The 12,607-nt window shown below is 54.5% G+C and overlaps 1 protein-coding gene across 1 annotated transcript; it reads right to left on the reverse strand.

Annotated features, from left to right (window-relative positions):
- Nucleotides 1-273: 273 nt before the first annotated feature.
- Nucleotides 274-11,931, reverse strand: QTRT2 (queuine tRNA-ribosyltransferase accessory subunit 2). The gene is given in 10 exon segments (XM_078882493.1): nt 274-320; nt 323-582; nt 1,915-2,083; nt 2,692-2,828; nt 5,517-5,731; nt 7,558-7,671; nt 8,687-8,779; nt 9,796-9,872; nt 11,534-11,589; nt 11,728-11,931. Coding segments are annotated over 10 exon segments (1,362 nt in total). The 5' UTR covers nt 11,922-11,931.
- Nucleotides 11,932-12,607: the final 676 nt, after the last annotated feature.

Here is a 12,607-nt window from a genome sequence, read left to right on the forward strand (position 1 = left end):
CCCACCCACTCTCGCCCATCCACTCTCACACTCACCCATCCACTCACTCTCACACTCGTACACACTCTCACACTCGCTCACCCACTCTCACCCATCCACTCACTCTGACACTCGTACACACCTCCCGCATACCGGACGAGGTAGTCAACATCTCCCTAGCCACCGTGGCGCCCTTTCACCCCCCGCAGGTCTCTAACCCCACTCCCAAACCCCTACCCCCCCTACCCTTATCGCCCCCCCTCCACCCCCGCCGCGAGCGGAGGCAGCGGTGAGTCAACCGTGAGAGGTGGCGGGGGGCACGGGTGAAAGGGAGGGGGGGCTCCGGGGGAGGAGGAGAGAGGGGGGGGAGGGGCGGCGGCGAGGACCGCCGCCCGGAGGCGTGCGAGAGCGGGGGGCCCCCGTCGCAGAGCCCCCCTGAGGGCCGCGAAGAATCCGTGGTAGCGCGTCACGTTGTGGATGGAGAGCAGCACCCCGGCCAGCAGCTCCTTGGTGGCCAGCAGGTGGTGCAGGTAGGCGCGCGAGTGGTGGACGCACGTGTAGCAGGGGCAGCCGGGCAGCAGTGGGCTCAGGTCGCCACGGAACCTGAACCGAGGGTGGGGGGGGGGAGAGGGTTACGGCAGAGACACGGCAGTCGCGATTGGCGATCGCGATCGGCCATTGAGATCGACGATTGCGATTGACGATTGAGATCGCTATTGACGGAGGACCCGGAGAAAAATCCCAGCGACCATCACGAGGAAAGAGTGACAGAGAGATGACACGCCCCGAGCGATCTTCAAGGCCACGGGCCCCCCAGGATTTTGTTCATCTGCTGTTCAACTGAAGCAGCACAAGTTTCGAGAGAATCCCTTCAAAAATGTAACCGGTTTTTCTAAAAGAAATGACACTTCACCCTCAAGTTTTGTCCTCATCGGACTGCGCACGTGCGCGCACGAGCGTCACCGTGACACCACGCGACAGACAGCTGCCGCTCGTTGCAGAGATGTTCGTGGCTTGAACCCGGCAGGCCACCCCTGGTTAATACTTCAGCTGCATATTGCACCGTCCACTCCGCGCCCACGGCGGGCGTCTAAAGACCCTGTCGCTTCGTTCACAAAGGCCCGCGGGGGAAGCCAACGTGTGCCGGTGTCGCGAATCCAGATTCTCCCAAATTGCATTAATATATTTTCATTACCACAAATTACTGAGTTGGGATTTCACACACACAGCAACCACATCGCCCCCCCCCCCCACCGCGCTACTCGTAGCAGACTAACATCTTGCCCCGCTTGCAGTGCCCAAGTCACCTTGCGCCACACAGGGACAGCTGCCACTGGGCGTGCCCGAGCCTAGACCACAGAGCGATCATCATCCCCCATCACCCTCGTACTCGTAGACTAATGCCAGACTGCAGGCTCAGTTGCCCCAGTCACCTTTTGACAGCTGCCACGGGCGGTGCCCCCTTTCAAATCTTTACTCCCTGATCGTGGGTTCGATCCGGACACCCTGATGCCTGCTGTGGTCGCGTGGATTTTTTTCCTCCGGGTCCTCCGGTTTTTACCCTTCACATTTTGAATCAACGTCACGCATTTGTTGTATTTGGCTGCTATAAATTTCCACGTGATGATTTGCCAATTCGTTGAGCTATCGTTTGTAGCCAGGTCACTTCTGAAAAAGAGTTATACAGCTCGGAGGACTTCACCTGGTCAGATAAAAAATAAAATAGTTTAGTTTTATTTGTAGACGTATTTTTTTAAAGTAATTATCCTATGCACTCCTATCGTGTTTGTGTGTCGTGTTTGTTGTTTGAGCGTTCTGACCTCCGTGCCCTAATGGAACATTTGTAAAAAAAAGAGCTTTACGGCTCATCAGATTCCTCCTCCTACAGTCTAAGTAACGACTCTGATTTTAGAAAAAGGAAGTCGCTGTAATTGCCTCTCTTCACGCAGGTTCATCTCGAATCGCGTGGGGATGCGGACATCTTCCTCCTCCTCTTCATCCTCCTCTTCATCCTCCTCCTCATCCTCCTCCTGCGTCACCTCAGGGATCGCGCTCCCCCCGGCGTCGTCGCCCTCCTCGCCCGCAACGTCCCCAAGCGCTGCCCCTGCGCACGGGAAAAGCCGACAACGGTTCACCACGACAGCTCCGGCCGTCGTCCTCGCAGCAGCAGCACCAACGGCAGCAGCAGCGGCGGCAGCTTTTGGCTCGGCCATCGAACAAAGACGCAGTCGCGCTTTCAGATGCGCTTCTACGACCGTCTGGAACACTCTTTCGTGATGGCGAGTGCCATGTCGGTGAGTGCCGTGACGGTGTGACGGTGTGACGGTGTGATGGTGAGTGCCGTGATGGTGTGACGGTGTGATGGTGAGTGCCGTGACGGTGTGACGGTGTGATGGTGAGTGCCGTGACGGTGTGACGGTGTGATGGTGAGTGCCGTGACGGTGTGATGGTCAGTGCCGTGACGGTGTGACGGTGTGATGGTGAGTGCCGTGACGGTGTGATGGTGAGTGCCGTGACGGTGTGATGGTGAGTGCCGTGACGGTGTGACGGTGTGATGGTGAGTGCCGTGACGGTGTGACGGTGTGATGGTGAGTGCCGTGACTGTGTGACGGTGTGATGGTGAGTGCCGTGACGGTGTGATGGTGAGTGCCGTGACGGTGTGATGGTGTGATGGTGAGTGCCGTGACGGTGTGACGGTGTGGCACTCCTCACCCGTCTCCCAGTCGTAGGAGAAGTGGAGAGCACCGCCGCGCTCCGTCACCAGGAAGGGGAAGTGGCCCTCAAAGAGGTCCACGCCGAGTGCGGCACAACGGAGCACTCGGTCCGGACGTCCCACGCCACACACCATGCTGCTCACCACACACCGTCACCACACTCACCGTCACCACACACACCACCACCACTCACACCATCACCACACACACACACCACCACCACACACACCGTCACCACACACACCATCACCACACACACCGTCACCACACTCACCATCACCACACACTCACCACGCTGCTCACCACAACACCATCACCACACACACCGTCACCACGACACCATCACCACACACACCGTCACTACACACTGTCACCACACACACCGTCACCATGACACCATCACTACACACCATCACCACACACCATCACCACACTCACCGTCACCACACTCACCGTCACCACACACACCGTCACCACACACCATCACCACACACACCGTCACCACACACACCGTCACCACACACACCGTCACTACACACCGTCACCACACACACCAACACCACACACACCGTCACCACACACCCCGTCACCACACACACCGTCACCACACACCGTCACCACACACACCGTCACCACACACCCTGCTGCTCACCACGACATAATCACCACACACACCATCACCACACACCACACACACACCGTCACCACACACACCGTCACCACACACCACACACACACCACCACCACGCACACCATCACCACGCACACCACCACCACACACCGTCACCACACACACATCGTCACCACGACACCATCACTACACACCGTCACCACACACACCACCACCACACACCATCACCACACACACTACCACCACACACACACCATCACCACACACACCATGCTGCTCACCACGACACCATCACCACACACACCATCACCACACACACCACCACCACGCACACCACCACCACACACACCACCACCACACACACCACCACCACGCACACCATCACCACACACACCACCACCACACACACCACCACCACACACACCATCACGACACACACCACCACCACACACACACCATCACCACACACACCACCACCACGCACACCATCACCACACACACCACCACCACACACACCACCACCACACACACAACCACCACACACACCATCACCACGACACCATCACCACACACTCACCACGCTGCTCACCACGACGCCATCACAACACACACCATCACCACGACACCATCACCACACACACCGTCACCACACACACCATCACCACACACACCGTCACCACACTCACCATCACCACAAACTCACCACGCTGCTCACCACGACACCACACTCACCATCACCACACACTCACCAGGCTGCTCACCACGACGCCATCACAACACACACCATCACAACACACACCATCACCACACACACCACCACCACGCACACCATCACCACACACACCATCACCACACACACCACCACCAGACACACCATCACCACATACACCATCACAACACACACCATCACCACACACACCACCACCACGCACACCATCACCACACACACCATCACAACACACACCATCACCACACACACCACCACCACGCACACCATCACCACACACACCATCACCACACACACCATCACCACACACACCATCACCACACACACCACCACTACACACACACCATCACCACATACTCACCACGCTGCTCACCACGACACCATCACAACACAAACCATCACCACGACACCATCATCACACACACTGTCACCACACACACCATCACCACGACACCACCACCACACACACCACAATCACACACACCATCACCACACACACCACCACCACACACACCGTCACCACACACTCACCGCCACCACACACTCACCACGCTGATCACCACGACGCCATCACCACACACACCATCACCACGACACCATCACCACACATTGTCCTGGGCCTCATTGTCCTGAGCGGTAGTGTAGCGGTTAGCGCGCTGCGCTATGAACCCGGCGACCCGGGTTCGATTCCCACTCACGGCCAACACCAGTGACGATTATCTGAACCGGTCCTGGGCCTCCCCTAGGTCGACTCAGCCTCAAATGAGTACCTGGTGCGGTGTGTAAACATTGCCACTAGGGAGACAAAGGCGGGCGGGCGTGGTGCTGGCCACCCACCCCTTCGTGTACCGTTCCGGCCTTCATAGGTGCTCGCTAACAGCACTTGCCCCAACAATCTGTTAAAGGCTATACGGGGGTTCTTTGTTCTTTGTGTGGTGACGGTGGTGCAGTGGATAGCGCACGCCACGACGAACCAGGCGACCCGAGTCCAATTCCCGCTCATGGCCAACACCAGTGACGATTATTCGAACTGGTTCCTGAGTCTCCCCTAGGTCGACTCAGCCTCAAATGAGTACCTGGTGTAGTGTGCAGATCGCCACTGGAGAGACAAAGGCGGAGGGTGTGGAGCTGGCCACCCACCACCTCGTGTGCCGTGCCGGCCTTCATTGGCGCTACTCGCTAACAGCACTTGCCCCAACAGTCTGTTAAGGCTACACATAGGATTTGAAGCTTTCGTTACTACAGGAATCCATAATCTTTGGTTCTTTCGGTAAAGTCACGTAGGTATAAAATAAAATAAATCACGACGTTTCAGGCGCAACACAAGTGTCCGCCAGCTTTCCACCTGATGACGGGCGCTTGTGTTGCCCGAAACGTCGTGATTTATTTTATTTTATACCTACGTGATCTTTGTCTTTGTGTGCGTGCATACGCGCGTGTGTCTGTGCATGTGTGCGTGCGTCACCGCGGCTTGTCTGGCGGCAGTTCGGCGATGACGGCACGCAGGATGCGGCTCCGCGTGGCGGTGCCGGGCCGACCTTCCCCGCACTGCCGCTGGCTGAGTCCCGACACCAGGAAGCCATCGACGGCGCGGGCGGCGGTGCAGCGCGCCGAGCGCACGCGCTCAGCCAGCAGCGCACCGCCCTGCACCGTGCCCAGCACGCCCACGCTGCTCAGCTCCTGCACCGCACGCACCGCAAAGATCACGATCACACACCGCACCACACACACACAGCATCACACACAGCACCAGACACACACAGCACCACACACACACAGCACCACACACACACAGCACCACACACACACAGCCCCGCACGCACAGCACCGCACTCACGGCACCGCACGCACTGCACCGCACGCACTGAACAGATAATGATCACGCACGCATCACGCACAGCACCAATAAAAGCCATTCGCTACTAACTGGCGGTGACATCACCACGGCGCTTGTGCCAGGCTATGTGCACGTTGAGTCAACGTGAAGTGTTGAACACCCGTTGGCAGGAGGTCATGGGGCAGACCCAGGTGCCACGGGTCGACTGACTGAGATGACTGAGATGACTGGCTGATGCTCTATGGTGCAGAGTCTTGATGAGGGAATTCTTCTGGGATGGATGGTGGTGGAAATCCGGTTTCAGGTAAGCATCCGTCACCTTACCCTACATCACCTTACCATACATTGCGGGAATCACAAAAAAGATCTCCAAAATCTTGAATAAACACAAGATCCAGGTCCGATTCAACACTGTACATAAAATCCGTGATCTGGTTCCGTCTGTAAAAGATGTGATTCCGGACATACAGTACCCTGGCGTCTACAAAGTAAGTTGCCTCTGTGGTAGCAGTTACATTGGAGAAACCAAACGACATGTCTCGGACCGCATCCGTGAGCACAAAAAAAAAAACACGATAGGACCAACACCTCGGCCGTGGCAGATCACATATAATTCAGTGGGCTTACATGACATTGACTTCTCCAAGACAGAGGTTCTCTGCAAGCCATCTGGCTACCATGAGAGATTCGTTCATGAGGCTATCCACATATACAAACACAGAGACAATTTCAACCGAGAAGATGGATTCTGGCTTAGCAATCATTGGAAGGATTTGATAAACCATTTCAGGTCTTAATTGATTGTGTTCACGCTTATGGTGACTTTCAGACCGCATTCCATTCTCTTCCTCTCCCCCCTCCTCTTTTCCGAACATAGATGGATTCGTCCATCTGAACAACTGCCAAAATCGCTGTCCGTGATGCTGACGTTAAGAAAAAAACGCCACTTTTTAAAAATGTGTTGCTGTGTTTTTTCACACCTGATGATGATTGCTTGTGTTGCAGTCGAAACGTCGTGAGAATTTTATCGTTTTATATTTGTATTATTCCCTTCTACGTGACATTACCGAAAGAACCAAGAATATGAATCCCTGCAGTCACGAAAGCTTTAAATAAAAAATCAACTGCACAGTTAATGAGTGGTGATCGCTCACCGGGTGAGTGGATTGTGTGGTGTGCAGCGAGCGGTGTAGTGAGTGGTGTAGTGAGTGGTTTGTGTGGTGTGTAGTGAGTGGTGTAGTGAGTGGTTTGTGTGGTGTGTAGTGAGTGGTCTAGTGAGTGGATTGTGTGGTGTGTAGTGAGTGGTGTAGTGAGTGGTGTAGTGAGTGGATTGTGTGGTGTGTAGTGAGTGGTGTAGTGAGTGGATTGTGTGGTGTGTAGTGAGTGGTGTAGTGAGTGGTGTAGTGAGTGGATTGTGTGGTGTGTAGTGAGTGGTGTAGTGAGTGGTGTAGTGAGTGGATTGTGTGGTGTGTAGTGAGTGGTGTGGTGAGTGGTGTAGTGAGTGGATTGTGTGGTGTGTAGTGAGTGGTGTAGTAAGTGGATTGTGTTGTGTGTCGTGAGAGGTGTAGTGAGTGGTGTAGTGAGTGGATTGTGTTGTGTGTCGTGAGAGGTGAAGTGAGTGGTGTAGTGAGTGGTATAGTAAGTAGAGTAGTGAGCAGCGACCGCTCACCGGGTGAGTGTGGTGAGCGAGCAGGCACGCGTCCAGGAAGGCGAGCGTTCGATCCACGCCGCGCCGCTCACGCTTACTCGACGCCGTGGGGCCTTCGTCATCAGCTGCCGGGGCCTGCGTCACAACCACCACTACGTATCAAAACCACCACAACCACTACCACACGTCACAACAACTACAACCACCACCACGCGTCACAACCACCACCACGACCACCACACGTCACAACCACCACAACCACCACAACCACCACAACCATGCCTCACTACCACCACGCGTCACAACCACCACGGGTCACAACCACCACAACCACCACAACCATGCCTCACTGCCACCACGTCACAACCGCCACGAGTCACAACCACCACGCTTCACAACCACCAACATCATGCGTCACAACCACCACCACACCATGATTCACAACCACCATCACCAAGCGCCAGTCACCATCACCACCACCATGTGTCACAACCACCACCATCACCACCGCACGTCACAACCACCACCACGCGTCATAACCACCATCACCATGCGTCGCAACGACCATCACCAAGCGTCAGTCACCATCACCAAGCGTCAGTCACCATCACCACACCATGCGTCATAACCACCATCACCACCATGCGTCACAATCACCACCATGCGTCACAAGCACCTAGACTGGCACAAACGCCGTGGTGATGTCACCGCCAGTTAATGGCGAATGGGGGCTCTTGTGTGTGTGTGTGCGTAGTGTCGTGGTTGCTGCACTGGGCTACGAACTATCCTGGGCCTCCCCTAGGTCAACTCAGCCTCAAACGAGCACTTGCCCCAACAGTCTGTTGAGGCTAAACAGGGTGATCTTTGTGTTTGTGAGTAGTCCTGGGCTTCCCCTAGGTTGACTCGACCTCAAATGAGTACTTGCCGCAGAGCATGAACGTCGCCGCTAGGGAGACAAAAACGGCCAAGCATGGTGCTGGCCACCCACCCCCTCCTCCCCCGTTGTGTACCGTGCCGGCCTTCGTAGGCACTGCTACTAACTAAACAAATGTGGGGGGGGTTGTGGGGGTGGGGTAGCAGGGGGGGTGTGGGGGGGGAGCAGGAAGGGAGCGGGGGGGCAAGGGGGCTTCGTCTTGATCGTGCGTCGCACCTGGTAGCAGGCGGGCCGCACCGCTCGCTGCAGCTCCACGTAGCGCGATGGGGAGAGCTCCATGCGGCCCCCGCTGCCCCAGACGGACACGGTCTGGCACGGACATGGGGGAGGTGACGCACGCGGCTCGGTTACCGGTCGCGCAGTCCCCACGGGTCATCGGTGACGAGAGGCCCAGCGGGACGCAACCGTCTCTCGCAGGAGGGGGTCCTGCCGAGTTTTTTGTTTCAGTGCGGGGCAACGCCGCTGCTGTGTGCGGTCCCCATTGATGATGATGATTGCTTGTGTTGCAATCGAAACGTCGTGATTTAATTTTAATTTTATAGCTACGTGACTTTACCGAAAGAACCAATGAGTATGGATCCCTGCAGTCACGAAAACTTCAAATCTAGATTGATCCCAATTGAGTCGTTTGCGGCTACGTTTGTCGGCACTTGGGACATTTAGCCAATATCAGTGACACCGTGTGTATATTGGGTCTATCTCTGGAAGAAAACCCCATGCAGAGCAGGGGGGGCATTATAGAAACTCCACTCACTCTGCTCAACAGGGGGAGGACATACAAACTCTACTCACTCACACTCTATAGAACAGGCAGAGTACATACAACTCTACCTCAGTTCACACCGTAGAACAGGGGGAGATCATACAAACTCCACTCACTCACTCTGTATATAATTGGGGGAGATCATACAGACTCCACTCACACGACAGAACAGGGGGAGATCATACAAACTCCACCCACTCACTCTGTAGAACAGGGGGAGATCATACAAACTCCACTCGCTCACTCTGCTCAACAGGGGGAGGACATACAAACACCACTCACTCTGCTCAACAAGGGGAGATCACACAAACTCCACTCGCTCACTCTGCAGAACAGGGGTACATCATACAAACTCCACGCAGAAAGGCATCCGAGTCACAAATAGAATCTCCAGGCCCCTGGTTTCTGCGAAGCGGGCGTACCACCACTGCAGTGCCACAAGCCTGCCGCCCTATGGAAAGCATTAGAGAATCCATGCACACGTCTGATTATTCTTCCTGGTCTACTGCGTGAGAGGGAGGGGGGGGTGTTGGGAGGGGGGTGTTGGGGGGGGTGGTGGTACCTTGCTGGTGGTGAACCCCTGTGGAGTGGGGGTTGCCGGGTCGTACTGCGTGCACAGCAGCAGCATGTCCGGCAGACCTGTGCCGAACAGCGGAGGAGAATGCACACACGCAAAGACAGAGGTCACCCCGCGTAGCCTTTTAACAGTGCCATGTCTCAGACCGTGTTCATGAACATAAGGCAGATCTGAAACACGGTAGGACCAATACCTCGGCCGTGGCTGATCATTGTTTTAATGCTGTGGGCGCACACGAAATAGATTTTACCAAGACGAAGGTACTTTGCAAACCCACTGGCTATCAGCAAAGATTCGTTCATGAAGCCATCGAGTAATATAAACACAGACACAATTTCAACCGAGAAGATGGATACAAACTGAGCAATCATTGGAAGGACGTTATTAACCAGGTAAAGTCTTAACTGACTGTGATGTTACCATCCTACCTGCCGATGTTAGTAGTTATTTTCGACTCTCTGGTGTTACATTAACAGGTTCAATGTGTTTACATTAACAGGATAAATGTCTCACTAACACAGCCACCGTTGTTCGATTTCCTCGATGTGGTGGTGGCTCTACGATCTTACATTGATATGCTAATCTCTCACAATGCAATGGCCACCTCCCCGCAGCTTCGTCGTCGTGGATGTGGCTCTCCGATTTACCCGATCTTACATTGACATGCAAATTTCACCACAAGCCCCGCCCACTTCGCTTATGACCCTTGGGCTACACCCATCTCAAAGCTTTATAACATCCTGCCTCAGCAGCTCTCCCGCTATTTTTTCACCTGATGACGATTGCGATCGAAACGTCGTGATATTTTTATGATTTTTTCTATCTACGTGGCTTTACCGAAATAATATTTTCACAGAGTGTTGGGGCAAGCGCTGCAAGAGGGTGGGTGGCCAGCACCATGCCCCGTCCGCCTTTGTCTCTCCAGTGGAGATGTTTACACACAGCACCAGGTAGTCATTTGAGGGTGAGCCGACCTAAGGAAGGCCCAGGACCGATTCAGATATAAATGTCACTGGTGTTGGCCGTGAGCGAGTGATAGTTTAAATAAGCACAAAGACTTACGGATAAGTGCAAAACCCATTGAAAATGATGAAATGGCAAAGCCGAGGACTGCCCACCCCTCACGGTGACTGGAGCCAGAACCAGTGTTCCACGGGGATCTAGACGGTACTGGTCCAGCTCCCGACAAAGGTATGGCAGCCTCTGCTCAACAGTTTGCGTTCGGCTATCCCTCGTAGGCCAACCGCAGTTATTTTCTTCTGGTATTTCTGAAGGAATTAAACTATTTTTTTTACTTCATCACGGTAAGGCACACTGAGCTATATAACTTTTTTTCAAATCCGACCTGGCCACAAATGATAGCTCAACGAAGTGGCTTATCGTCATTGAAATTTATAGCAGCAGCCAAATACTCTGAACGCACATTGATTTTGATTCTAAACGTGGAGCCGGAGGGCCCGGAGAAAAATCCGAGCAACCACAATGAGAGAGAGCGCAAACTCCAAATATACAGCAGGCGTCAGGTTCGGGATAGAGACCACGAACGCCTGTATACCAGGCGAGGTAGTTAACATCTCGCCACCATGGCACCCAACGTGGAACATGAGGGGACAGGGAGTAGTCTCCTGGCTCTGGCATGTACACGCAATGAGTGAATCAGTGAGTGAATTGGAGTGATTGAATCCGCGAGGGTTTTGCTACTTATCCCTTGTTCGCTTCTCACCGATGAACTTTGCGAACCCCTCCCCGTATTCCTCCAGCACCTCCTGCTGCTCCGCCCTGCAGCAGGAGCAGTGGCAACAGCAGCAACAGCAGCAACAGCAGCAGGGAAACAGTGATGGGAGCTAGAATCATGAGATAGAACAGCAGCTGGAATCTGGTCTTGATCACTCAGAGGAGACCTGTGCTGTCACTCACAGTGAGGCGAGGGGGACCTGGGCCACGATCGGTGCCGGCTCCACCAGCTCCAGGTTGTCGTGCGTCAGGTTGGGCGCCGTGCCGCCGCGTGTGTACAGGAGGCACGCGGGGAGCTCCAAGCACCTCTCTCCCCAGAAGAGCTCCCCCATGCGGCAACCCGCCACCACGCTCGACAACTTCATCCGCATCGCCATCGCCACTGCCGCCACCCTGGACACACCGCCACAAGGCAAAACGGGAGACAAAGGGTGGATCAGAGTAGTGCTTATTGCGCTTCTGCGGCCGTCTGGAACACCGCTGTACTCAATTGACAAACTCATTTATTTAGAACTGATTTTTGTGTTTAGTTTGTTGTCCTTCCATCCTGCACCTCCGATTGGCACGACTGGCTATGTACGATGCGAAAGAAGTTCAACACGCATACATACGAGTCTCTGGTTTTCTGTGGGTCTCTGTGAGTTTCATGCTTCCAATATCTGCAAGCCACTGGAGATAAGCACTTTTAAACCATCTAGATTGAAACCTCATTTCTTTACAACTGCTTTGTGCGTGTTAGTTTGTGGTCCTTCCGCCCGCACCTGCGATTAGCGCGGTTGGCTACGTATGGTGCGAAAGATGTTCAACATACATACATCATCACTCACTGCTGGGGACAATAAAATAAGTACCACTTTTGTGGAAGTCTAACAGCCCCACACAAATACACATCGATTCCCCCCCTTCCCCATATATCCACTAACTGTTGGAGGCCAATGCCGTTAGCGAGTTGCACTGTGTAAAAACCGGCACGGCACACATACATACACCACGCCCAGGGCCGCCTTTGTCTCCTCCAATGCTGATGTTTAATACACACTGCAGCAGGTACTCACTTAAGGCT

This window comes from Lampetra fluviatilis, chromosome 65 (genome assembly GCF_964198595.1).
Source record: "Lampetra fluviatilis chromosome 65, kcLamFluv1.1, whole genome shotgun sequence".
Lineage (NCBI taxonomy): Eukaryota > Metazoa > Chordata > Hyperoartia > Petromyzontiformes > Petromyzontidae > Lampetra > Lampetra fluviatilis.